Raw genomic sequence first — 25,098 nt, forward strand, 5'->3', positions numbered from 1 at the left:
CTGGTGACTCCGACGACAAGTTGTTGAAGATTGTCCTATCTCCAAGATATGCAAAACAACTTTTCAACTTTATCTCATGGTCAAGGCCACGCCCAGGTTGCTCTTTCGCCGCCTGCTCCGGCCAGCTCTTACCTGTGATTTCGCTTTTCGCGTGTCTGAGCCACCTCGGGCTGATAGATCTTGAAAATCTTTTGTTTAGTTTCTGCGGTGATTCCTTGCTTGATTTGCCGCAAAATTTAATCCACCCTCCTACACAGCGTCACTCTGTCCAGTTTTCAGCCACGAACCCGTGCAGAATCTTCCCCTTCTAGAATCTTGACGTTCAGTCCCCCGCACTCAGTCATTTTGCCGGTGAATTATATTTTTTTTTTTGTTTACACTATGAAAAATTTTAGTTCGTTGCTGTATTACTTGTGTGAGGCATTAAACAACAAACATATCTGTCATAAAAACCGCATACACTGGCGGCTATTGTTACAATATGAGCGAGGACGATTGATGGTTGATAACTAGGGTCATTTTTATTTTGACCTAAAAAAAAATTTTTTTGACTTTATTTTTATCAAATTTTGACTTTATTTTGACCTAACAAAATTGCTTATTTGTAGAGACCACAGTTCTTCCTCCAGTTACCCAAACATAATATTTTGTCGATTTCAGACCCAAACGTAATATTTTGTCGAAAAGTCAAGGTGTTTTATGGATTATAAAAAGTGCGTCAAAAATGCGCTGCGTAGTTTTAGATCAGCTTATAATTATGTTGTGGTGTAAATTGTGGCTTCATCCAGATCCTGTAAAACCCACCCAGCGCTATTGGCTGGAAAGTTTAACGTAGTTTTAGATCAGCTTATAATCCTGCTTGGCAGACGTCACAGTTTTAAATCCAGCTCACTGGTTGCTGCCATGTTGGCGATGTTAATTTGAATATGTTTCATGACTTTTCTCCATTGTTCCCCATTCTCTCCGACCTTATTGTGCGCCTCGATGTTTGGATTTCATGCGTCGCTTTGCTGCGAGGTACAGTAAAGAATATCATCTAATTTACAAAGTTTTCGAGCTGCATCTTAGAATGGGATTCCGGCGACTTCAAACTTCCTCGCCAGGCGACTTGAAATGAGCTCATACAGAAGACTTTTAGTAAATTTACTGTATAATAAAACAAACAAAGATTTTATGGTATTGTTTGGTGTTTGACCCCTCCTGAAATGAGCTCAAAGCCGAGATTGCCCGGCATTTTGGTCGCAAAACCAAAGGCTTCTCAGAGGTTTATATCGAAACGCCAAAACGAGATTATGACGTGCTGATGTGCTTGGTTTTGAGTATTATGAGGTTTAATTTTCACCGTTTTATTTCTGAATTAGTCTTAAAGCTGTAATTTTTTAGTCACTACATAAAATGATGTTCTTACAGCAGTCCATAAACCTAAAACACTTTCAATCCAAGCATCTCTTGCCCATTTGTGCGTTCATAGCGTTGTTTGGGCAGAAAAAGAGCGAATAACCTCTAAGCGGGAAAGCGCTCGTGGTTCCGTTCCGATGTTGACAAAAGAGCGAACTCTCGAGATTGTTTCTAAAGAATAGGAGCGCGCTTAAATGCTCGTGCCTTAATATGGGAATATTAGAGTATACAGTTCATCTCGAGTTGTTAAGCAGTTTTTAAAGGATAACAAGCAAAACTTTTTCGCTCCACTTTCGCGTTTTGATAGGAGCATACAGTGGGCAGACGCGGGTATTTTAAAGCGGCCTTTAAAACAATTTTCCCCGCTCCTCAACGCAATTCAAAATACGTCACTGCTTGCTAACCTGGTTGTCATAAGCACGGGGTGTAAGCAAAGACGCAGTTTCTTTCCGCATCTCAGGTACGCATAACAGCGACTGTTTTCATAAATTTCCAGCCGAACAACTCGTAGCGAAAGTTGCAGCAGGAAGCTAATCCTCTGATATAACTCTGTGTGTTTGATGTCTTGCCCCAACTACACGCCGTGCTGTTATTATTATTACTGCTATTATTTGTCTGCGTCAAGTTGATATAAAAATTTTGGTAGCTTATAGTTCTGTTAATCATAGGTTACAAGGTAGAGGCAGCTTTCGAGGCGGATGCTTTAGCCTACAAGCCATAGCACCAGTCTCATTAGATTTGAGCAGATTTAAAGAGGCACCTGTGACGGTCGTGATAGTAAATTGTAATAATTTTTACATTGACATTCTAAAAAGTGCATTGGGTGTGTCTCCAGTTAGATTTAATTTAATATTTGAACAAGTGTATTTTTCGTAGTTTAATCCGTATTCAAACGGAGTTCCAAACCGACGTATGACGTAGTTGAAGTGTGTCCAATGGCTTTTGCGTTTCCCGATGCAAAATCGATAGTTCTTTGTGAAAAAGCTTAGATAATGTACAACAAGGACACGTGTTATACGTGTCATGGCTGTCGCCCATTGGTGGATACAGCGGATATAAAAACTAAAGTTTGGTCAAAATGGTCTTTTTTCTTAACTTATCTCAGTTTTACCTTCTGGACTGTTCATTACTGAATTGAAGTTATAGCTTTATTTGAATATGAAAGGATGATGAAAATGTTTCTGATGTGATACAACATCATTTCGGACAATATAACAATTATACTTTATGAATCTGGTGTTCATTTAAAGAAACAATATAGAGAAAGCAGGCGCAACGGAGTCAAAGACACAATTTTCTAGGAGTTCTAAAAGAAAAACTAATAGCCTTGGCTTTAGGCGAACCTAAAAACAATCTACATCGCCATCTCCATACACCATTCGAGGCGGATGCTTTTGCCAACAAGCCATAGCACCAGTCTCATTAGATTTGAGCAGATATATGCAATTTAGGGCTGAACTCTACAAAGCAATTAGCGATGATAAAAAAGCTACTTATAACGCTTGGGCAAAAATATGATGCTGAAAATATTGACACACTCACTCTGGATATTTCAAATCACAAAATACAGCATATCTAAAATTTTACAGCAAATTCATCATAATGCAGTGATATTTATTTGAATAAACATGTCTAACAATTATAATTATGACATCACTATTAGTTTATGTACAAATATAACTCAGTTTTATGAAAGAATTTCGTAAATCTGTAGATGGCGCATCGGGTTGAGCATACGCTCGATCTCGCACAATTCCGAGGTTCGAATCTGGGCCACGACGCAATTCTTTTTAAACAAATGAATCGATGTGTGAAAGGACTTTTTATAAAATTTGATTAAAAATTGAATTTCTGTTTAAAAATGAAACCTGCTTGCCATTACGTCAGTAGTTCTTGCGCGAAGTGAGTTTGGCGCTAAAATCAACTTGAACTTCCAACCGCTATAAATTAAAAGTTTGGTTAAAATTTCTGTGCAAAGTTCAATTTGACACAAACAAGACAAGATATAAAGAATACCGAGCCATGAAGCTGGTCAAGGGCGAGTTGAATTTTTTGTTTCTCCATCGAATCTGGGAATCTTTTATCTTCGAAGCAATGAGTCATGTTCAAATAAACTTCAATTTTTGCGAAAAATTCTGGTCCTGGAATGTCTTTGATTATGTTGCCTCTGATGTTCAACACTTTCACCTACAGATGAAATGTTTGTAAACTACAACCTGGTGTATTGATGAAGCTAATATAGCACTACATACAAGTTAATATTACAATTAATTGGTTAATAACTAACCAGCACCACATTGCAGTAAGCCTAGCAGCTTACTGGTCTAACAAAAACTCTTGGTTTTTGAAGTAAATAGAAATAATTAAAGTAAATAAAGAAGTAAATAAAGAATAAAAACTGGTATGAAATACTGGTTGTAGAAACAAATCCTGACAATAAAGTTGCGAAAATATTTTCAGTTTTAAAAAAATTGAAATTTTTCTGTTTACCCAAAAATTAACCTGTACATGCCCGACTTAAGCAGATCCAACAAAATTTTGTCATTTTTTTATTAAAAAAAACAAGTTTATCGCAGATTCCACATTCCTTGTAGATTCAAGTAATCGCCAAACTGTCGCAAAATTATTCTGCAATTTTATATAAATTAGCACAAAATATCCGACCTACACTGCCCAGTAATCTCAACAAACTGCCTTGAAGAATATCTTCGTACTAGCCATAATGACGTCATAAGCACAAATGTAAACAATTAATGATGACGTCATATGCTGTTGTAAGCAAACGATAAAAAGTTGAATAAATCGTCAAACCTTTCCAGGCATCTCAGAGATCGCCGAAATTAATCTTTCCACATCACCAGGGGAGAAGCAGCTCATCAGATGAAGCCTCTTCAACTCATTCTGTTGTTTCCTTAAAATGTCACAAAACAACGCGACTTCCGATGATGACAATTTCAAACCAAACAGATCCAGTTCTTTTGGAATACGTAGTGAGGCCATATTGATGATTGCCATGTTGCTGGATTCGTTTAATTCGCATAAAAGCGAAATATATCTGCTTTGGTCGCCAACTAAACAAACATAAGAGTTACTTATATACCGGTTGTAGTTTGCCGCGTCATAGAAATAAATTTAAGACAAAATTTTTTCATGTTTTGGCTACAAAGTCAAGTTGTAAGCGAAAACTGACTTTTCTTTAAAATATCTGTTTTGGACGAATAACAAAAAGAATCAGGCATAAACTTGTGGCTATCGTGATAACAAATTATAGCAAGTTCTATAATTGGCATTTGTTAAGCAATTTTTGTGTTTCCAGTCAAACTCTAAACAAATTTGAAATGTATTGTTCCTAGTAATCCTTATTCAAGTAGTTCCAAATCGACATGTGACGTAGTTAAGTGTGTCAAGTGGTTTTCTGTACCTGATGTAAATCGATTTGAATTCTTTGTGATAAAAGCTTAGAATGTAACATAGACAAGTAGATACGTGTCATTGTATGGCTAGTTTGGCATTCGCTCATTGTTTAAAATACCGGAGTATAAAAGCTAATGTTTGGTCTAAATCGCTCTCCTGACTTTTGTCGTTTGGCTAATTCTTCTGTTCTGCTGAATTGAAGTGATTGCTGAATTATTCGGAATTGGAATCATTATTGAATTCGAGTTATAGCGATGTTTAAATGTGGAAGATGGTGTAAATGTTGCTAATTCGATACAACTTATTCGGACAATATAACAATTAGACTTTATGAAGTTGGTGTTGATTTGAAGAAACATTATATAGACAGTAAACGCAACGGAGTCAAAGACAATTATCTCGGAGTCTAACTGTAAGATTATTAGTCTTGGCATTAGGCCAAACCTAAAATCCACACACCACCATCATTTCCCAATAAATGGTGACCCGACTTTCTTCTGCAACAAGAAGAAGAATACTGCACCTCTGAAGAGCAAGTAGCAAGACGAGAAGTTCACAGCAACATGTACTAGGATTACTACTACTCTGCGACGTTGGATGTATTTGGGATATATATCGAACTGTTTAACATTGCGGTAATGTCTTTGTTATTATTTCTTGATTACCTTGGTAGTTTTCTATTCATTTATTGTTAGTTTATGGCATCTTTTCCACCAATTTTCGGCACTAAGTATAATTTATGCTCGACTAAAACCAAACCTACGTTATCGCCTATCTTTAATAGGAAAACGCGATCGACGCCTACTCCAAATTTTATAAAGTCGCTCATAGAAACAAGTCCTACATCTAGAACCAGTATAATGTCTACCACTACAGCGGAAACCTCTGCTACTGTAACCTCCCAAGTCACTTTACCTTACAGTAGTATAAGTCGGTTGCCGGATTCAAATGTCGTTACTTCAGTTTTGAGTGAGCCGACAGTTTATGCATCGACATCGAGCAGACAAAACCCCGTCATGTCGACGTTCGTAATCCCGCCAAGCAGTAGCTTTGTTTCCGATGGCTTGCCAGTCGATAGAGCTGCGTGCGTTTCAGGATCGTCGCTGAATATACCTAAGCTTTGACCTAAAAATATTTTTGCCTGGGTATCTGTTGTTGAAAACAATTTTGTTGAACATAACATCAGGTCAGAAAGAGCGAAATTCTTACATGTTATTTCTGCCTTGGACTCTGGTCATATAGATCGTGTTAACCATGTAATTTTGCAACCTCACGCCGAGGAGCCATATCAACATCTCAAATATGAATTAATCAAGCAGTTTATGGCTAGTGAAGCTTTGCGCTTGAACAAGTTATTGTCTGCTACTGATATAAACAGCAAGACTAGGCGTCCTAGTCTAAATACGCTAAATCAGCATGGTAGAAATACGCTAAATCAGCATGGTCAAATTGATCCGATGGTGGAAACGCTTCTAAAAAATTTGTTACTCGATAGACTGCCGGCGGATGTTCGCAAAATTTTAGCGGCATCACCAGACTTGACTTTGAGCGAATTGGCGGATAGAGCTGATAACATTTTGCAAGTATCTAACCCACACACGTTTGCGGAAACGACAGAAGGCAAATTAGAAGCTAAGACAAGCGCTCATCAACCTCCACGAGCGGATGCTATGCAAATGCTTATTAATGACAATTTTGAACAACGTATTACTCAACTTACTAATGCCCTAAATCAAAGACAAAACGATACAAGTGGTTCTGCAGCAGATAACGTGTACCGTTCGCCTCCGTCTTATCGTGCACCACAGAAATATCGACATACTCAGGACCATGCAGGTCATACAAATGTTCGTCAAAGGGTTCCGTTTGCTCACCAAGCAACATTTCGTCCTTCCCAGGACAGGCGTAGCGCTGGAAATAATCACTTCAACAGACCAGTTGCGCAACAGCATAACAACCCACCTGTATGTTATTATCATGCTATGTTCGGCCGAAATGCTTACAAATGCAAAGGACCCGTGTGTTTACCATGCTAGATTTGCAAAAAACGACCAGCGTTCTCCTTCACGCCATTATTAAATTCGATGGAGGGGAACAGAAGTCAAAGAGCAACGTTTTATGTATATGACTGTAATTCTGCCCTTTCATTTTTAGTAGATTCCGGTAGCGATGTCAGTGTTTTACCCAGTAGTTTTAAAGGCACCGGAGCTCAACATCCAATCACGATGCAAGGCCCCACTGTACGTTCCAGAATTCGTTGTTCTGCGACAAGCAAGCTCAAACTGGATTTAGGTTTTTCTTTCTGCTGTCCATGGTCGTTTTATATTTGTGATAAGTTACGCCAGCCAATTTTGGGAGCTGACTTTTTACGCCATTACGGTCTGTTGGTAGATGTTAAGCATAGACGTTTACTCCATCCGTATTCTCATGAACAGGTTTCCGCCCAGTATTGCGGAGGAGTCAGGAAGAAAATTGGCATATCTAGCACTGCTCTGGACCATATTATCAGTGACGAGGACATGGGAATGTGTGAACCACTTCAAGCTTCGGCGGCGAACACGTCACGCAGCCACCGAAGCACTTCAGAAGATAAGGACCCTTCGGCGACAAAACCCGTTTTGGACGCGAACAAAGGCGATGCTAAGCCACCTTTGGCGCTACTGGAGGAGTTTCCAGAGATTACTGCACCCTTACGACCGAATTTGAACCCTAAACATAACATTAAACATTATATTAATACGACAGGACCTGCTGTTTTCAGCCGCTGCCGACGTATGTCACCGGAACTCGCTTGCGATCTACGGAAGGAGCTGGACAAGCTTCTGGAAGCCGGAATCATCACACGCGTTTCACAGAAATCACACTGGGCGAGCCCGGTTGTCCTCGTGAAGAAGAAGACCGGTTCATATCGTCTAGCGATTGATTTTAGGAATTTGAATCTCCAACTTCCAAGGGACACATACCCCTTGCCTCATCTGCAAGATTTTCTCCGTGAACTCGATGGTAGTACCATATTTTCGGTTTGTGATTTGAAGGCTGCATTTCACCAGATTCCCGTGAACCCTGCGGATGTCAGTAAGACTACCTTTACCAGTATTTTCGGAAATCATTGCTATAAATTTCTTCCTTTTGGCATCCGGAACGCCTCTCAGACCTGCCAGCGCTTAATGAATCATGTTTTTCAAGGTGTTTCCAACGTGGCAACCTTCATTGATGATATTTTGATTTATTCCAAATCGCCGGAGGAGCATATGGAGCATTTACGGACTGTATTTGAGCGACTTTCCAAATTTGGCCTGGTGATTAACAAAGAGAAATCTATTTTCTTCCTGAAGGAAATTAAGTTTCTGGGTCACATGGTGAGCAAAAACGGGATTCTCCCCTTACAAGACCGCGTAGCTGTCATTCGTAAATACCCATTGCCCGATACGGTAAAGGAGCTTCGCCGATTTCTGGGTATGTTTGGATTTTATAGACGCTTTATTAAGAATTGTGCTGCTCTACTAATCCCCCTGAATTCGATGTTGTGTAAAGTCAAACGGCCCAGTCAGAGATTGGTATGGACTGAAGAAGCACAGCAAGCTTTCGAGGACTGTAAAGAAAGTTTAGCTTCAGCGACGGAGCTATGTTTTCCCAAAATCAATGCAAATTATGTTTTGTCATGCGATGCATCTGGAAAAGTGGTTGGTGCAGTTTTAGCTCAATGCATTGACAATAAGTGGCAGCCCTTGGCATTCTTTTCCAAAGCGCTCAACTCAGCACAAAGGAACTATAGCACATTTGATAGGGAACTAACTGCTTTGTTTTTGGCCACCCGGCACTTTGCAGATATTCTGGTTGGCAGGTCGCTTACCCTGGTGACCGATCACCGTCCATTAACACAGGCCTTCCAAAAAGCCGGCACATCTATGTCCCCGAGACAAACCCGTCAGTTCAATTACTTATCTCAGTTTACAGACAAGCTTATTTACCAAAGTGGACTTAGTAATGTTATAGCGGACAGCTTGTCCCGTTTAGAACTCAATGCTTTTCAGTTGCAGGATTACACTATTGACTATGAACAATTTGCTCAAGATCAAATGGCTGACGCATCGGTAACAGCACTGCTAACCGACCAAACTGGCCTGCAATTGGAACGCCGTAAACTCCCGGATTCGGACCTATCGATCCTGGGTGACATTTCACAGAAGAGGTTTCGACCGATTGTGAAGACCGCGTATCGTGACGTCATTTTTCACAACATTCACTCGCTCTCACACAGTGGATATAAAAGAGCACTCTCAAACAGATTGGCAAACGCTTTGTATGGAGTGGTATGAAAACGGATATCAAAAATTTCTGTCGCACATGTTTGCCATGTCAACAAAGTAAAGTTAGCAGACATAACAAAACACCTTTACAGCCGCACAGTGAACCTGCAGAACGATTTCGGTTTATTTTGGCAGATATTGTTGGACCGTTGGTGGAAAGTGACAATTGTCGTTACATTTTAACATTTGCTGACAGGTTTACGAAATGGGTCGAAGCGATTCCTATACCAGACTCCACTGCAGCGACCATTGCCAGAAATTTTCTGCTGCACATTGTTGGACGCTACGGAGTACCTGAACAACTTCACACCGATCGTGGTCAGGTGTTTATGAGCAAACTTTTCACAGACTTATGCAGGACCCTTGGAGTTAAGCTTGTTCATTCCTTGTCCTTTCGGCCTTCATGTCTTGGATTTTTGGAACGCACCCATCGAACGTTGAAAGGTGCCCTGAGAGCATGCGAATTTCCGCAGAATTGGACGGCCAACTTGGGACTAGTACTTTTGGGTTTACGGACATCGCTCAAGGAGCATGTAAATTGTTCCCCAGCTGAGCTTGTATATGGCTCCACCTTACGAGTTCCTAGGCAGTTTTTCGAAGCCCTGGATGAAGACATGCCTTCACCTTCTTAGTATGTGCAACATTTAACGGACTTTATGGCCACCTTGCGGTGCACACCTCCCGTACATCATGCAACTCCGCCAGTGTACATAGACAAAAGTCTTGCGGACTGTACGCATGTGTTCGTTCGCGTTGATGCTTCTAAGCCTAGCTTATCTCCTCCGTATGCAGGACCTTATAAAGTTTTGGCCAAATATGACAAGTATTTCACATTAGCCATTGTAGGACAGCATCCTAATGTGTCAGTAGACCGTCTCAAAGTAGCTCATTTGCCTGTTTTTGATTCTGTAGAAATAGTAAATCCGCCAATGAAAGAGACGGATTTAGTTGATGAAGTGGTTAGTGATACTAATGATATTTCTATCGCTGCAGATTCCAACGCTGATTTGAGTGGACCTCTGTCATATCCGGTGGAGACTGCTGGAGATATTGAAGAAGAGGAAATCGACTGGGACGACTTGAACGATATTTCACCTATACGAACCACAAGACGAGGACGTCACATTCACTTGCCCAAGCGTTTTCAAGACTAAGCATGTACGTGCCACTTGTCTTGTACTTGATTTGCATATTTGTGGTCCCCACCGACAATTGGCTTACAAACTTTTAACCTGTGTCAACCGCATTACAAAAAGGGAGAATATTTTATACCTCCGCCGGAACCATGTTTGCATAAGAAGCATACTGCAATTCACCAATGCACAGCCACAATTTATGATCCTAGTCACCGCTTAATCGACATCGAGGTTTTTGTATGCCGTACGTTTATAACTACCTCAATAGCAACCCATTATTGTTTTGGATTCAAAAGTCACGATGATAGTACAGTAGCCGGACCTGCTCCTAACCCGGATGCTTGCGATCTTTGGAGAAGAACCTTTCAAGCACCCAATGTTGGAGAGTTGAAGCAGCAGAACGAGTTTACGTGGGCAACAAGAAATAAAGTTAAACGCAGCTACAGCTGGCCTTCTACTACCACTACACGAACAATCAATGGCATCCTCAACAAATCGATTTTGAAGTATGATCCGGTAACACAGAAGCTCATGTCGAGTATAGCCACACTATCGAAGTGCCAAGTGTCTTTGGGTTCCTCTTTTGTGGGAGCCAGAACATTTATATGGAAATTTAAACAAACGTTTCAATGTCCTCAGACTGTTCCTCAGGGAGTCCATAAACTGTTACTACATTACCACAAAGAATATTTATACCGAGGTGCAAATCAAAGCTCTTGGGATTAGTGTGCATCATCGTGCAAAGTGTGCTGAAAAGACATTTCAATGCTACAGCCAAAACGCTATTTGCACGCCTACAGGATTGATTCTGGTTCCGCAAAATTGTTCGGAGCTTGCAGCTTTAAAGTTTTACAAACCCGCGACAGCCAAAAAGCAATCTATCGACGTACATAGCCGCTCGTCAAGTTCGGAAGCCGGTGCCCTTGCAAGATTCATGACGGAAAGCAATGATAATATGGATGACCATGTGTCTAATCTAGTGGACGATATACATTACTTAGAATGTCAAGTTGAAACACTCGTATCATCTCTTTATGCGCTGGTCGCACGTCAATACCCCGGGGAAACCTTAACCGCAATTAGCGGACAGAAAAAAGCAGCAGTCACCATCGGTGATCTTATAACAGAAATTCAATGTTACCCAGTATCGGGAACCGTATTACGAAGTCTGGTGTATAAGGGTCAGTTTTCTGCTAGGCCCTTAGTTGAATTCTTCTATAATAATGGTACCAAAACGCTCGGTCAAATCTACCGAGACGGCAATCTTTATAGAGGAGTTCGATATGTAGAATCCTATGTTCCTGGTCGCATATTCTCATTTCACATTGGTAACCAATTTTATCATTTTTAGAATTACTCTCTGAGTCAAATAGACTCGGATGTGCAAGCATTACGTCCGTCCTTCGCACCAGTGAACTTTACAGAACCAGACATTGATTTTGAAACCTTTATAGATGACTATCCTTCAGAAGAAGACCAAGGATTTGAAGACATCCAAAATATGCTAGTATCGATGAGCCATTTCAAGCTCGCACATGATAAATTTTACCATTTCCTAGATGCCAATACTGATCAAACTCGAGATTACGATTTCTCTAGCGTCAGACACACAATCGAGAATACCTTCTCCAATGTATTTTTGAGTGTTTTATCTTCTATCACAAATCCTATTTTAGGCGGGATATTGGTTATTTTACTATTCATGGCAATGTTTTGGGGCTTTGTCTTAACCATTTGGGCAATTAAGTTTTACAGAGGACATGTAGTCGACTTGGCACGATCTCTCATCTCTCGTGTCCGTCGCATCCGTCAGCCAGCCATGGAAGAAAACGTCCCTTCCGACAATGCTCCAGAAAACAGAGAGGACTTAGTTGTAACGCAAGCGGTCCGGCATACCGACGAAAACCCCAATGAACCGTTATACCCTAATTTACGTCAGCATTAGGCTTTGTCGCGGCGTTGTCCTATTACGGTTATGAAGTACGTACAGCGCGAACGTATTACCTTTACATTTGCGTTTCCTTTGGTAATCATAGCTGATTCATACCTTGTGTTTTTGTGTGTTATTTTATTCCATGTAGGTCTCAAGTATGGTATTGGGTTTTGTTTTCTTTCAGTTATTAAATTTGGTGTAAAAACAAACACAAACAAAATATGGTGTAAGGATTTTTAATTTACTGGGTTGTGGTAAAAGCTATAAAAAAAATATAAAAATATTTAAAAACCCTTATATACAACAATAGTATTAGTGAAGAATGTTTACTGCTATTTTTTCTTTAGCATGTTTCCATTTGTGTACGTTCGTTGACCACAAGAGTCTGGCTGGAGAGAACACAAATTCTGCATTCACATTGCAAGCTCCCAACGCCGGCCTTCCTACCTCGAAGCTTTATGGGTTGGGGGAGTTACTGTGGCGATCGTGATAACAAATTATAACAAGTTCTATAATTGGCATTGTTAAGCAATTTTTGTGTTTCCAGTCAAACTCTAAACAAAATTGAAATGTATTGTTCCTAGTTTAATCCTTATTCAATCTTAGTTACAAATCGACATGTGACGTAGTTAAGTGTGTCAAGTGGTTTTCTGTACCCGATGTAAATCGATTTGAATTCTTTGTGATAAAAGCTTAGAATGTAACATAGACAAGTAGATACGTGTCATTGTATGGCTAGTTTGGCATTCGCTCATTGGTTAAAATACCGGAGTATAAAAGCTAATGTTTGGTCTAAATCGCTCTCCTGACTTTTGTCGTTTAGCTAATTCTTCTGTTCTGCTGAATTGAAGTATTGCTGAATTATTCGGAATTGGAATCATTATTGAATTCAAGTTATAGCGATGTTTAAATGTGGAAAGATGGTATAAATGTTGCTAATTCGATACAACCTATTCGGACAATATAACAATTAGACTTTATGAAGTTGGTGTTGATTTGAAGAACATTATAGAGACAGTAAACGCAACGGAGTCAAAGACAATTATCTCGGACTCAAACAGTAAGACTATTAGTCTTGGCATTAGGCCAAACCTAAAATCCACACACCACCATCATTTCCCAATAAACTGAAGATAAACTTAATACAACAACCAGAATTGATCTAAATGACATGTGGCCTATTTAGCCGGCAAATATTTTCACCAGAATTACCGGCAGCCTACTAAGCTAGGCTCTGTACACTAGCACTGGCAATATGTTTGCAATAGACATGTAAATTAAAAAACTTACTTTTACTTGGCCTAGTAGGCTGTTGTACTAATCTACCAGTGATTATGTAGAAATATTTTAGGCTAAATAGGCCACATGTCATTTCAATCAATTTTCACAAATTATTATCATACAAATATTTTCACAGTATCACCAGTTTGCCAGCAGCCTTACTGTACTAGGCCAAGTAAAGATAAGTTTTGAAATTCAACGTAAATGTGTGTTCTGCTGCACATAATGCATGTCTACGGCAAATAATAACTTACATGGCATGCACATGCAGTTTATTCATTTAATCGCAGAAAAACAAACTTACGTGACCAATACTGCAGTTTTTCAAATTGTACCAGCTGTGACTTTACTGCTTCTATCCAAATTCTCCTCTTCTCAGGGATATCTGGAAGTAAGTTATTATCAAGCTTAAAACTGATAGTTGACAAATATAGTCTAGGCCTAGACTAAGTAGCTTGCAATAAAATGTAGGCTAGAATGCAGTGAATTGTACTAATTGTAACTATTGCACATTTTTTGCATGTTTACCAAATGCTGGCTGACTGGCTGCCATTTACTGAATTTGCATTTTTGATTTACCAAACTGTGCGAATGACTGCTCATAAAACAGCTTTTTATCATTTTATTTTTTTGTTTTTTTATTTATTTTTTATTAGGATTTTATTATTTTACTTTACAAACTATCGCATCAACATTTCAATCGAATTTTGCTTCGGTGTGTGAGTGTGGCGATTGTGAGATAATCCACGAAAGAAATTGTCGGCAACTTAGATCTACCAATGCCACCTAGAGAAGTAATAACTTGCGTATTGTAAAGCTCAAACTGCTATGATAGTTCTTGTATTTTAAAATCAAAAATCTTGCATGTTGCTAACTGAAAAACGCTGTACTGATAGTCTCTACACTGTCTACAGCAACTTTCTAATCTAAAGCTGCATTTAAAATTGAGAAAACGCTTTTCTAGTGTTGACTTATTTTCATTTCTGCGTATTAAGATTGACAACTTGCAGTTTCAAATGCAATGCCTTCACATCGTGACGTCACCAGACGCGCTGAAAAGCCTTCCCTCTCTTTGTGGCTTTGGTTCTAAGTATAATTTGGGGCACTGGAATTGTTTGCGGTACAAGAAAAGAGAAAAACGGAAGAATAATATTACAAAATGGTTACAAAATTACAAGTTTAATAGATTTTGACCTAAAAAAAAAAAACGAAACAATTTGACCGTATTTTGACCTAACAGAACATTTTGACTTTATTTGACCTAATAACTTCTATACTACACGTCGAACAAAGCTGAAATTTGTTTTGTGCTTGTTTGATAGTATTGTGAGCAGGTTAAAAATAATTGACCATATTGACTTTTGGTTGCCCTGCTGATCACTAAAGTTTGAAAACCACCAATTTCATCCAAATTTAATAAACAATAGTCTTGGAAATTGCACAGTCATTCCTGTCACATTACATAATTAACAAAATAATATTGGGGGAATAAAATTGAAAAAGTGGTCGTAATACTCAAACACATGTCATTGTAAACAGAGACATTTGTATGGCAAAACTTGGGACTATATCAACATGATCATATAAAGCGGGTGGTCATATTAAGCCGACTTTATTGCATATAAATGTGTAGCACACCATATGGTGGCTATCATTTTTTTACATGAGTTGGCGGGGGCGGCTAGTGTCAAACAGCGTAAGTGTTAGCCTAAACCTTTTTTCAGCTATAAATATTATTTTCTGTTGGCCGATACACTAAACAGAATTGTTGTATTATAATACAACCAAATGTTGTATTATACAGATGACTGTTACTGTGCTTATGCTCCAAATTAGTTTATTCTAATTTTCTGCTAGTATGTTTAGTTGTGATTTTCAGTGTCAAAATACTTGCATATAGCAAAATGGCAATATAAATGATTTCCAGCTGTGACACAAAAACTTGTAAATTAGTAATTAAATTGCAATACATTTGCTCTGTTTTAAATTTAATGAAATTCATATTCTTAGAATAACAACTCCTGTGCAAAACAGCCACTGATGTATTCCTCCACCACCTGCATTCAACCTCAAAGACATGCGCAACAAACACGATGTCTATCGTAAGGAGCAACCGTACCACGACCATCACATGCATTTGTGTGACGTGAAGACCACCTTGTGCTGCTTGCAACATGCTATCAAACTGCAACATACCTGAGTGAACAGTGTGTCAAACCAAAACTGATGAAAATCAATGAAAAGCCTTATTTAGGTACCGGCTTATAACAGCAGTTACAATGCTGAAACTGATCAATAGTCAACTCATAAGTCAACCACTGGCTCTTACTCCAGTAACAACTACAGACTATCAGCAGTGATCACATGATTTGGCAATGGACATTGTTTATATTACTGTAAAATTATTCATCATTATTCCTTAAAACAGAGTAAAACATTGTCTGCTGTGCAGCATTTGCCATATTGAGACACTGACAAAATAAATATTTCATACAACTTATATTTGTATATTTATTGTCAGAGCTGGTCTTAGGCCATTGTCAGTGATTTAAACGACTTGGGCTCCATGCTGCTTAGTACCAAAACAGAAATAACATTTCTTTGCGCAAATCACAGTGTTCTCAATTAGGGTTAGTTCGGATATCGATAATTTTTACTATCCGGATAACGGATATATCCGTATATTTGGAATTTATCTAACCGGTTAACCGGATAATAACTGCCAAGTGAGAAAATCGATTTCACGAGGTTTGCATGAAAAATGGATTGTAAAATCATTACACAGATTTATTGTAGATCTACGTACACGCGCAGTACGAGCGAATACGAGAAAAATCACGCAAATTTAATGTTCACTGCTTCTGCAACGCCCTCCTTATAAAGCACAATGCATCATCAGCCCCAAACTGGATTATCACTTTTGAAACGTTTAAATTCCATCTCTTAAATTTAGTCACTTCAAACTAGGTCGTAGGCTAGTCAAAGCTTTTCAACTGACACTTCATAGACTTTACCTTGCCATGAGAATGCAGTCTTCTATTAACACAATCATTCATTATGCTTTCTTTGTGACGTGATAGTAAATTTCACAAGTTGAAAGTATAAGACAATAGAAGTGTGAACAAAGGTTTAATTGCGCTCAGCGGGAGTCAGCCTCTACATAACAAAGAATGTTCAAACTTACTAAAAAGTGTAAAACGCATTAGCAACGATACTCTTTTAGCCGGTTAACCGGCAGAATTATATCCGGATATCAGATAAAAAATAACTGCGGTTAATCGATTAACCGTTATCCGGATAATCCAACCCTATTCTCAATTTGTTCTCGAAGTGTTATTATCAATGTTATCATTTAACTTTTTCTCAAAGAGAATGTGAATTTGGTGAAAACATATCACAAAGCAAAGCTTTGATGAGAGCTGATTTGCAAAAAGTTTATATTTGGTTAACTTTGTTATGAATATTATTCCATTAAGTTATTTAAAATTGGCAAATGCCCACCATCAGTTCTTGCATTGGGTTCATGCTTAGTAAAGCCTGTCCTGCATACTGCACAGCACAAAAATGACAATTTATGGACCGGCTGTGTTAAATGACGTGGAAATCACAATGCACAAATTACAGTTAATGCCACGGCACTTACAAACAATGTGCGAAAACAAATGTACCCATTATTGAGCTTTACACCACCCAAACAGAAATGTGTAATTCCATTGATTCAAGTAATGTACAAAATGTTGTATCAGTATTTGTGTTGCAATTGTAATACAGTAAAAGCTCATTAACTTGACTTCATTTGAATGGAAATTCAAACAATTTAAGGCAACTTAAACTAATAAAATGCATGTAAACTACAAATAGTGACGAGTGTTCTATTTGTTTCCCAGAGCATAGTTAGCACTAATTATCTCGACATAGTGAAAAAATAACAACTGATATGTGAACAATTTAAGAAACTAAACTAAGTGAGACAAAAGCAGTTCTAGAGCTCCACAAGGCTAGTGCACTAAGCCAAGCATATCAGACTTAAACAGATATAGCAGTAGCACAGCAACAAGCATGGGTGCTATATCTGATAACATCATCATGCTGTGTAATACTTTTACAACAACAAATTTCACTTTTATCACATCTAATTTACAAAAAAGAGTCATTGTAAAAGATGATAAATGAATGCAACAATTATACCCCAGTCATGTGTTTATGGTTATTTGCAGCCAAGTTTACCAGTTTATGATAACGGGAAGTAAGTTGATTGGTCCTTTTACTTTGTGTTAATAGGTTAACCACTTTTCCATGTTATTATTATGTAATTGTTTTAAAGTTGGACCTAAAACAACAATGTTCACAGAAAGCTTTATAAAATACAAACAGAGCTTTCATATTGGAACATTTTTGAAAGCAGTAACCCAGGAAATTTAGCCAGACCGTCATAACATCTATTATATACGCGAGTTTTGCAATTTGTTAGCGGCAAGTGTGCTAAAATTCACAGCAAAATGTTGGCACAGGGAAAGAAAAAATGATTAAAAAAGATCGTAATTGTTGCTCTGTAGTTGCAACTGATATGAAAGTGTTTTTAGTAGTCTATAGTAGTCCGGTAGTCTATACATAGGCTAACAACACTAACTTCTCAGAAATCTATTCTTATTTCGTTTTATATTCTACCGGATTCTTCACTATATTTTTGATACACTGAAACATGCCCTAATCTTCGGCAACTTTTGTTGGAATATTACTAAGTTTTAGTCAGACATAAAACGTAGGTTTTTCACATATATGGTTATTACCTGTACCTTACCACAAGTTTTGGCTTTAGCATTAACCTTGTTCTGTGGTGATGACGAGATTATTCAGACGCCATGTAATCTCCATACCCCATTAACTGTAATAGTGTCCATCGTAACTTCGCAACGTTTACTTTTAGAGTATAACTAAAATTTTAAACAGTTGTGCAAGTAGCAGTCACAGTAGTAACTTCATCAATTGCAAGTCTGGATCAGTTTGATACAAAATGACAACAATGAATCGATCACGTGACTTTGTTTTTATTTTGATTATTTTCATCGTAACCATAAGAGACGATGTTTCCACCAAACCTTTGGAAGTTTTAATAAATCCTTTGCTATGTGCTTCATAGTACTTTAGGATTGACTTATAATGAAAATAAAATTATTAAAATGAACATTTATTTTGTATTCGATACCATTTGAAATAAAATTTCATTTTTTGCCATTATATTATTGTGATACACGTTTTAGTCTTCTAGGCCATATTTGCCTGATTTATTTGTGGTAATTATCATCGTAATTGCTTATGTGATTGAATGGATACGGGATACGGGAATATCGATTAAATGAACATCATATTGACAAAGCTTGCCAAGTTGGAGCGAGTGCAATAGTATCATGACCCTTGCGGCGGAATACTTCATCACCGATAGATACGAAACTCATCCAATTTAGTCAGAAAAAACACTAGCTATAGCTTTATAACGATGAACAGAAATGTAATTCAAAATAAGTAAAACTTGCAATCGTACCTTACAAATTCGTCTGCAAAGTCCTATTCAATTTGCTACTGCTCTATATAATACAAAGTTTCTGGTACCTTTGGTACTTTTGAAAACTGTATCAAATTACTTTGCAAAAGCATTTGCAAAATACTGTAACAACAACAGAATGGTACAAACCGGATGAAAAGGATGCCTTTTTATATTCCTGCTGTTCTGTAGACCTAGGTGAAAGTAAGGCTGATGACTGATGTTCAGGAGATGAAATCTTCTCTTCTGCTGGCTCTTGTGTAAGTGAAATCTGCTCCTCTACTTGCACATCTTGTCTGAAAAAGTCATAAATGCTATTGTCTCATTCTTGTCTAATATGAGCTCGTTTATAGAACAAAAAAACTTTTTAAACTTCACCTGTTTAAGCAGCAAAAACAGCGAGATAACAAGCACGAGCGTTCCTGCTGTTCGTGCCCAGATGTGGCAATCTTGCTGATGTTGGAATCTGAAGAAAATAAATTGTTTGATTAGTTTCATGTTAAGAAAATGTTTGCATATTAGCAAAGATTTGGCAGAAATAGTTATTTGCATATAGAACACTTTGCGTAAAAAAACCTTTTGTTATTGGCCTATTTACTGTATGATCAGACTGCACATAGTTATAGCTGCAAGAATCGAAAACAAGATATAAGAGACTGAAAGAAAATTGATGAAAACATGAAAACATCTACAGTCACTAACGCTTGGGTTTGTAAAGGGCACCCTTGGACCACTGACCCCAACCGGTTTTAAGTAATAGTAAAGTAAAGATCGTTAAGTGAGTACAATAATAGAGAAAATGTCGAGAGTTACAGAAGCTTGTTGTTTTTGAATAACGCAGTAATAAAGAAACTGCTTCTTTAACAGGCACAAATCATTGAAACAAATTTCATTTTTCTTCTTTTCCTTCCTGTATATCAACGACTTTTCCTTCCTGTATATCAACGACATTTCCTTCCTGTACATCAAGCATGCACAACTGAAAACAGTACGCGGGCCGTTTCAGGGAAAAAATATTTTTCGCGGGCCGCATGCTAACGCTGTTGTAACTAACGTGGAGCCTACTTTATATAATGTGACCGTTAAATAAGAGATATCGTTGAGAAGATGGTTACTGTCAAGAGACGGTTGCCTCTCGCACTACAGTATCTAGTTTTTAACGCTTATCGGCGGTAAAGCATCGGATTCGTTGATTGTGTCACTGTAACCGTGGAGAAACGTTTATTATTGTTTTGTTCTATTTATCTCTCATAAGAGCTTGTAACTATGTTTCGACGGTTTTATAACAAAAGTAACCCCTCGACGGTGACAAACAAAAACAAATCCAACGAAGTATAAATTCCTAACATTAACAAGAAATCTACATACAAGACAAATATCAAAAAATTAAATGTAATGAGAAACGTTACATCTTTTGTTCGCAACAAGCAAGTCATAATTAGGCGAGATGCTGGAAGTTGATATTTTTAGGATATCTTCCAAATGTCCATCAGTAAGCAAGGATCGTTGCTTACTCTTGTTATAGTTCATTACTGAGAGCGTTTGCTCACATATATATGTGCTTCCAAATAAGCTGAAAATTTGTTTTGCCATGGTAAGCAAATTTTTAAACTTTTCTTTGGGCAAGGACTTGTAAAATTCTTGCAAACTGCTTTCTCCATATTTTGTTTTGTACAAAGATGAAGTTTGCAAACCAATGACCTCCATTTGTAAATGTGGAGGTGCTTCTTCCGGCTCTATTGAAAATGTATTTTCAATGATTTTTAGCTGTAGTTTTTCTTCACTGGAAAGAGAAAGCCTGCTGTTAAATTCTTCAATCAGAAATTTGATTTGTTGAGCATATTTGATTCCTACTGCTGAATGCCTCTCTTGCAAAATATGCTGTGAACAGGTTGGAAAATGTACCAATATTCCATCTAAAAGCTGATTTTTGAAAAGTCCTAACTTTGCTTTGAACCCGTTTACCGCAGCAAAAAGATCGAAAATCAGCTGTCCTTTTCCTTGAAGCTTCATATTGAGGTCGTTCAAATGTGAAGTAATGTCGCAAAGAAAAAATAAATCTTCATTCCAAGACAAATCGTCTAGCTCGGAAAACTTTTTTGGCTCCGTTTCCACGCGCGATTACGGCCTTACGGGGTACTGAATATTTCACAAAATGCTGACAACTCAACCAACAGTAAAATCCTGATTTACACTAACACCTGCGGTACCAGACACTACGTTTTGAAAATATTCATCCGCGCTCGTGCTCTCTATAGATATCTTATATATAATAACTATGGTTATTATATATAAGATATCTATGGTGCTCTCTCGCTTTGTGCAGAAACAAGCAACAAAGGTTGGATTGTTCTTGTAAAATTTTTCAGCAAAAATGAGCGAATCCACGGAATATCTCGCGGGCCGCATGAAAAGGTTTCGCGGGCCGCATGTTGTGCATGCCTGCTGTACATCAACGACAAATTGTATAACGGAGGCAAAACTAAACAAAACAGTTTTTGAACCCAAGCAAAACCACGATATTATCAAGTTTTTATGGGAAAATGATTCAACAAAATATGCAACATGTTTCACATCTTCTTTATTAATATGTTTTTCATAAATGTGTGCAAAATTGAAAAAAAAACATTATGGTACAAACCGGATGATTCCATCTCCTCTGCCTGCTGTTCTGTAGACCTAGGTGAAAGTAAGGTTGATGACTGATGGTCTGGAGATTGTGTCTTTTCTTCTGCTGGCTCTTGTGTAAGTGAAATCCGCTCCTCCACCTTCTCATCTTGTCTGAATAAGTCATAATTGCTTTCTTCTCTTTCATGCCCAGTATGAGCTCGTTTATAGAAAAACAAATTTTTTTAACTTCACCTGTTGAAAGGAAATGAGGTCATGCTCGAGCGATCTTGCTGATCGTGTCCAGTTGCAGCAATAATGCTGATGCTGGAATCTGAAAAAAATTGATATTTTACAATTTTGATGTTTGGATAATAGTAAATTACGATTTAAAATGCACATTGCTACTATCCTGAAAATACCTTTTATCATATCTATGAGCAGACCGCAAACAAATCTCCTAATAACAGACCACTTCTCGTCGGAAAATAACTTGTTTGAAACAAGGTGCTCAAACTCATTTACAGGCAACTCATTTACGATGAACTTTGCGGTGAAAAATTCCTGATACAGCTGGTGGGCGAAGTAATACTTCACGTGGCCATCAAACACGCGACTGACTGCGGCAAAATGGGCGTAAATGCCGACGACGATATCCTGTATCTCGTCTGGTTCAAGACCAACTGCTCTGAGGTCGTCTCGTGTGATGACAACTGAAGACCTCATGGTGGCTTTGTAGGCCACTTCACTGAGCTGCAACAACAAAACAAGTAATAATATGTTCCTGTACATTCTCACTATTTTAGGCAAACAGAAACATGTTCAGTTCTCTCACCTGCTTTACTAGTAAAGTGATGTCTTGGTGTTTTGCATGCTCACTGCATCTGAGGTTCTCCAAAACTGTGGCAAATACCCGCGTTGTGGTGCTGATTTTCCCAATTTTTGTTGTAGGAGCCAAACCTGCTGCTATAACTAACTGAAGCAACAATGGGTTAAAACAAAGTGCAAAAACAATTTTAGCATTTCGGGAAAGATCATTCCAAAGCTTTTCGGCAGAAGCACCAGCGTAAAAATAAAACAGTTCCTTCATACGGTCAAGAGGCAGATCACCAAGTAAGATTGTAGAGTCAGGACGTAGTGGAGCAGGAAGCGTAATAATGCTGTGGGGTCTGGAGGTGAAAACGAGCTTAATGTCTGGAAGGAAATGTTTATTGCATAGGTTGGCTATAAGATTCGGTAGACTTTCGGGAGTATCATAGTCCACTTTCGGTACTTTGTCTTTAAATGACCACTCCGCCTGATCCAGACCGTCAAAGAGCAGAAGACAACTTTTCTGATTTTCTTTGATCCACTCCCATGCATCCTCTCGAGTGGTGTCGTCTAAATCCGGATAAATGTTATCCATAATTAGCTTCCGGAAACTGACCTCTTTGACAGCTGGCATGTCCATAAATTTGTAATAAAGACATTTGTATTCTTCTGTTTTGGCTAATCTTTTTGACAGAGTCGTCTTTCCGGATCCGGGTTTACCAATGAAGGTGATAAAACGTTCGTTGGATTTCAGTAATTCTTCAAATTCAATATTATCACGCTTAACTGTATCAGGTTCACCAGTTGACGGGGCATAAGTTTCACGTTTAGGAACTGCTCGTCCACGGAAATTAGAGACTTTACTGTACGTTGGATGGACAATTGGAATATCTGCTACTGGGACGTCGATTCCGGCTTGTAGACGGATGTCGTTTTCACGACGTTTATTTTGCTCTTGTAAAACTTTTCCAATTGCTTCTTCTCGCTTTTTCAGTATTCGTTGGTCTGATTAGAAAACGAGATTTTAATGCAGTTATATTTAAAAACGAAAGTGCAAATGACAGCTTAAGTAACATTTTTGATCAACGTATAAAGAACACTTTAAAATGCGAGATGTTGCAAATACATGACTCAAGTATCTGCGTCAAGCATCTATAATGTCCAAACATACTTCCAAAGCATACCTGCAGATGAAGTCGTTGGTGGATTGGCGACTGATGGACTGGTACTTGGTACTTCAGTTTGTGAATTTGATGCTGAAATTGGTTGATTTGGTTGCGTAAAACCGGTTTTCTCTAAGATATGAACACACTATATCAAGCAGGATGCATTCAACAGTTGCAATCAACAAACAATAATAACAAAGAATAACTGGGAAATATATAATAATGATTTTCAGAACCTGCAATAAAATAGAAATTAAAAGTATCTAAATGAAATGTTATTTGTTTGCTCCGTTTACTGAAAACAGAAATAAGCAAAATGACTGTTTGCAAAAGTAAAACAAATAAAAAAGCATTAAACTTTATTGTAAAGATAATATTTAATTGTACGTCATTGCATTTTCTAAAAAAAAGTGATGCATTTGAACCAGATTCAAACAGAAATTGAACGTATCGAATATACACCTTGTGTTTAGGATTTTAATTAACTGTAGAATTTGTAACTTATTTAAACAAAAAATGATTAATACAAACAGTATTCACTGCTTTTTGTCTATAATCTAATCATTACTTATGGAAGGTATCTCAGTTTTTAAAGTTTTGGATTGATTTGTACCTTCTGAGATGTCTTTGTGGGACTCAACATGTGGATTTGCTTCAATCGGTTGCTTTGGATGGGTTGCATCAGGTTGATCTAGAAATGAAAATGTCAACAAAAACTACAATACCTACAAATAAAATAACTAACGCATGAATTAGAAGCACAAAATATCTAACCAAAACAGTCCACAGGTTGGCAGATAATACAAAAGCGGCATATTTGGATCAGATTTTAAGCAAATTTTAAAGCATCGAATATGCACCTTGTGTTTGGGTGCTCGATTGAGGAGGATCAAAGGGATTATTTGCCGACTTCTGCTGCTCAATGCTTGGTTCAAATCTTTTTGCAGAATCTTTAAAAAAATATGGTAAGCTCAAGAGGAAAGAAAAACAATGTGATAAAATTAAGTTTTGTAACAAAACATTGTACGGTATTGGTATTGCTTACCTAAAGACTTTATTTGTTTTTCAGCACCTCGTGTCGATTTTCCTTTTTTTAAATCATCGACATCCATTTGCTTATATTTTCTTTTGTCTTGGTATTGTCTTTGATCGTGATGTTGGTATTGTCTTTCGTCGCGGTGATAAATTTTAGGAGCATTAATGATCATAACTGCTCCTGATTTGCGGTAAAAGTAAAGATTATCTTGTATTAGAAGACATCAAAACAGAACATCATTAAACATCATCTATATCAGAAACAAAACGTTATTGAAACATATTATGACAAACAATTGTGTGCCTACGTATTCAGCAAATAATTTAAATAAAACTTACCCGCTCTGCTTTCAGCCATTTTGCTTGCAAGCTCAAACAATCCTGGATCGATTCTACTTACAACACCCTGAGAAGCTTCAGCATTTTCCATTGTTTGCAAGACTTGATTTCCTGCATCTGCAGACTC

The 25,098-nt window shown here is 37.8% G+C and overlaps 1 protein-coding gene and 1 pseudogene across 3 annotated transcripts; one reads left to right on the plus strand and one right to left on the minus strand.

Annotated features, from left to right (window-relative positions):
- Nucleotides 1–2,568: 2,568 nt before the first annotated feature.
- On the minus strand, nt 2,569–25,098 carry LOC143453275 (uncharacterized). 3 transcript variants are annotated; one of them, XM_076954548.1, is made up of 16 exons: nt 24,972–25,098; nt 24,643–24,813; nt 24,458–24,547; nt 24,211–24,288; nt 23,616–23,726; nt 22,457–23,436; nt 22,044–22,374; nt 21,877–21,955; nt 21,656–21,795; nt 19,393–19,480; nt 19,165–19,310; nt 13,777–13,857; nt 4,210–4,469; nt 3,415–3,585; nt 3,267–3,338; nt 2,569–3,184 (listed from the first exon to the last, which is right to left on the minus strand). In XM_076954548.1, the coding sequence occupies exons 1-15, from the start codon at nt 25,060–25,062 to the stop codon at nt 3,282–3,284; spliced, it is 2,874 nt and encodes a 957-aa protein (XP_076810663.1). In that variant the 5' UTR covers nt 25,063–25,098; the 3' UTR covers nt 2,569–3,184; nt 3,267–3,281. The 3 variants fall into 3 exon arrangements, 2 of the variants coding, with proteins under 2 accessions (XP_076810663.1, XP_076810662.1); XM_076954547.1 differs by having other exon boundaries at nt 2,569–3,338; XR_013115151.1 differs by lacking the exons at nt 2,569–3,184; nt 3,267–3,338; nt 3,415–3,585 and adding an exon at nt 5,728–5,937 and having other exon boundaries at nt 4,330–4,469.
- On the plus strand, nt 10,367–12,203 carry LOC143453548 (uncharacterized; annotated as a pseudogene).

This window comes from Clavelina lepadiformis, chromosome 4, assembly GCF_947623445.1.
Source record: "Clavelina lepadiformis chromosome 4, kaClaLepa1.1, whole genome shotgun sequence".
In the NCBI taxonomy this organism is placed as follows: Eukaryota; Metazoa; Chordata; class Ascidiacea; order Aplousobranchia; family Clavelinidae; genus Clavelina; species Clavelina lepadiformis.

What these genes read in the sequence shown, in the direction of transcription:
- LOC143453275 (XM_076954548.1), bottom strand. Translation starts at nt 25,062, where the DNA reads ATGGAAAATGCTGAAGCTTCTCAGGGTGTTGTAAGTAGAATCGATCCA. An exon ending in ATCGAGCACCCAAACACAAG is followed by an intron (nt 24,289 to 24,457) that starts GTGCATATTCGA and finishes TTTCATTTCTAG; the next exon opens with ATCAACCTGATGCAACCCAT. An exon ending in ACCAACGACTTCATCTGCAG is followed by an intron (nt 23,437 to 23,615) that starts GTATGCTTTGGA and finishes TTTTCTAATCAG; the next exon opens with ACCAACGAATACTGAAAAAG.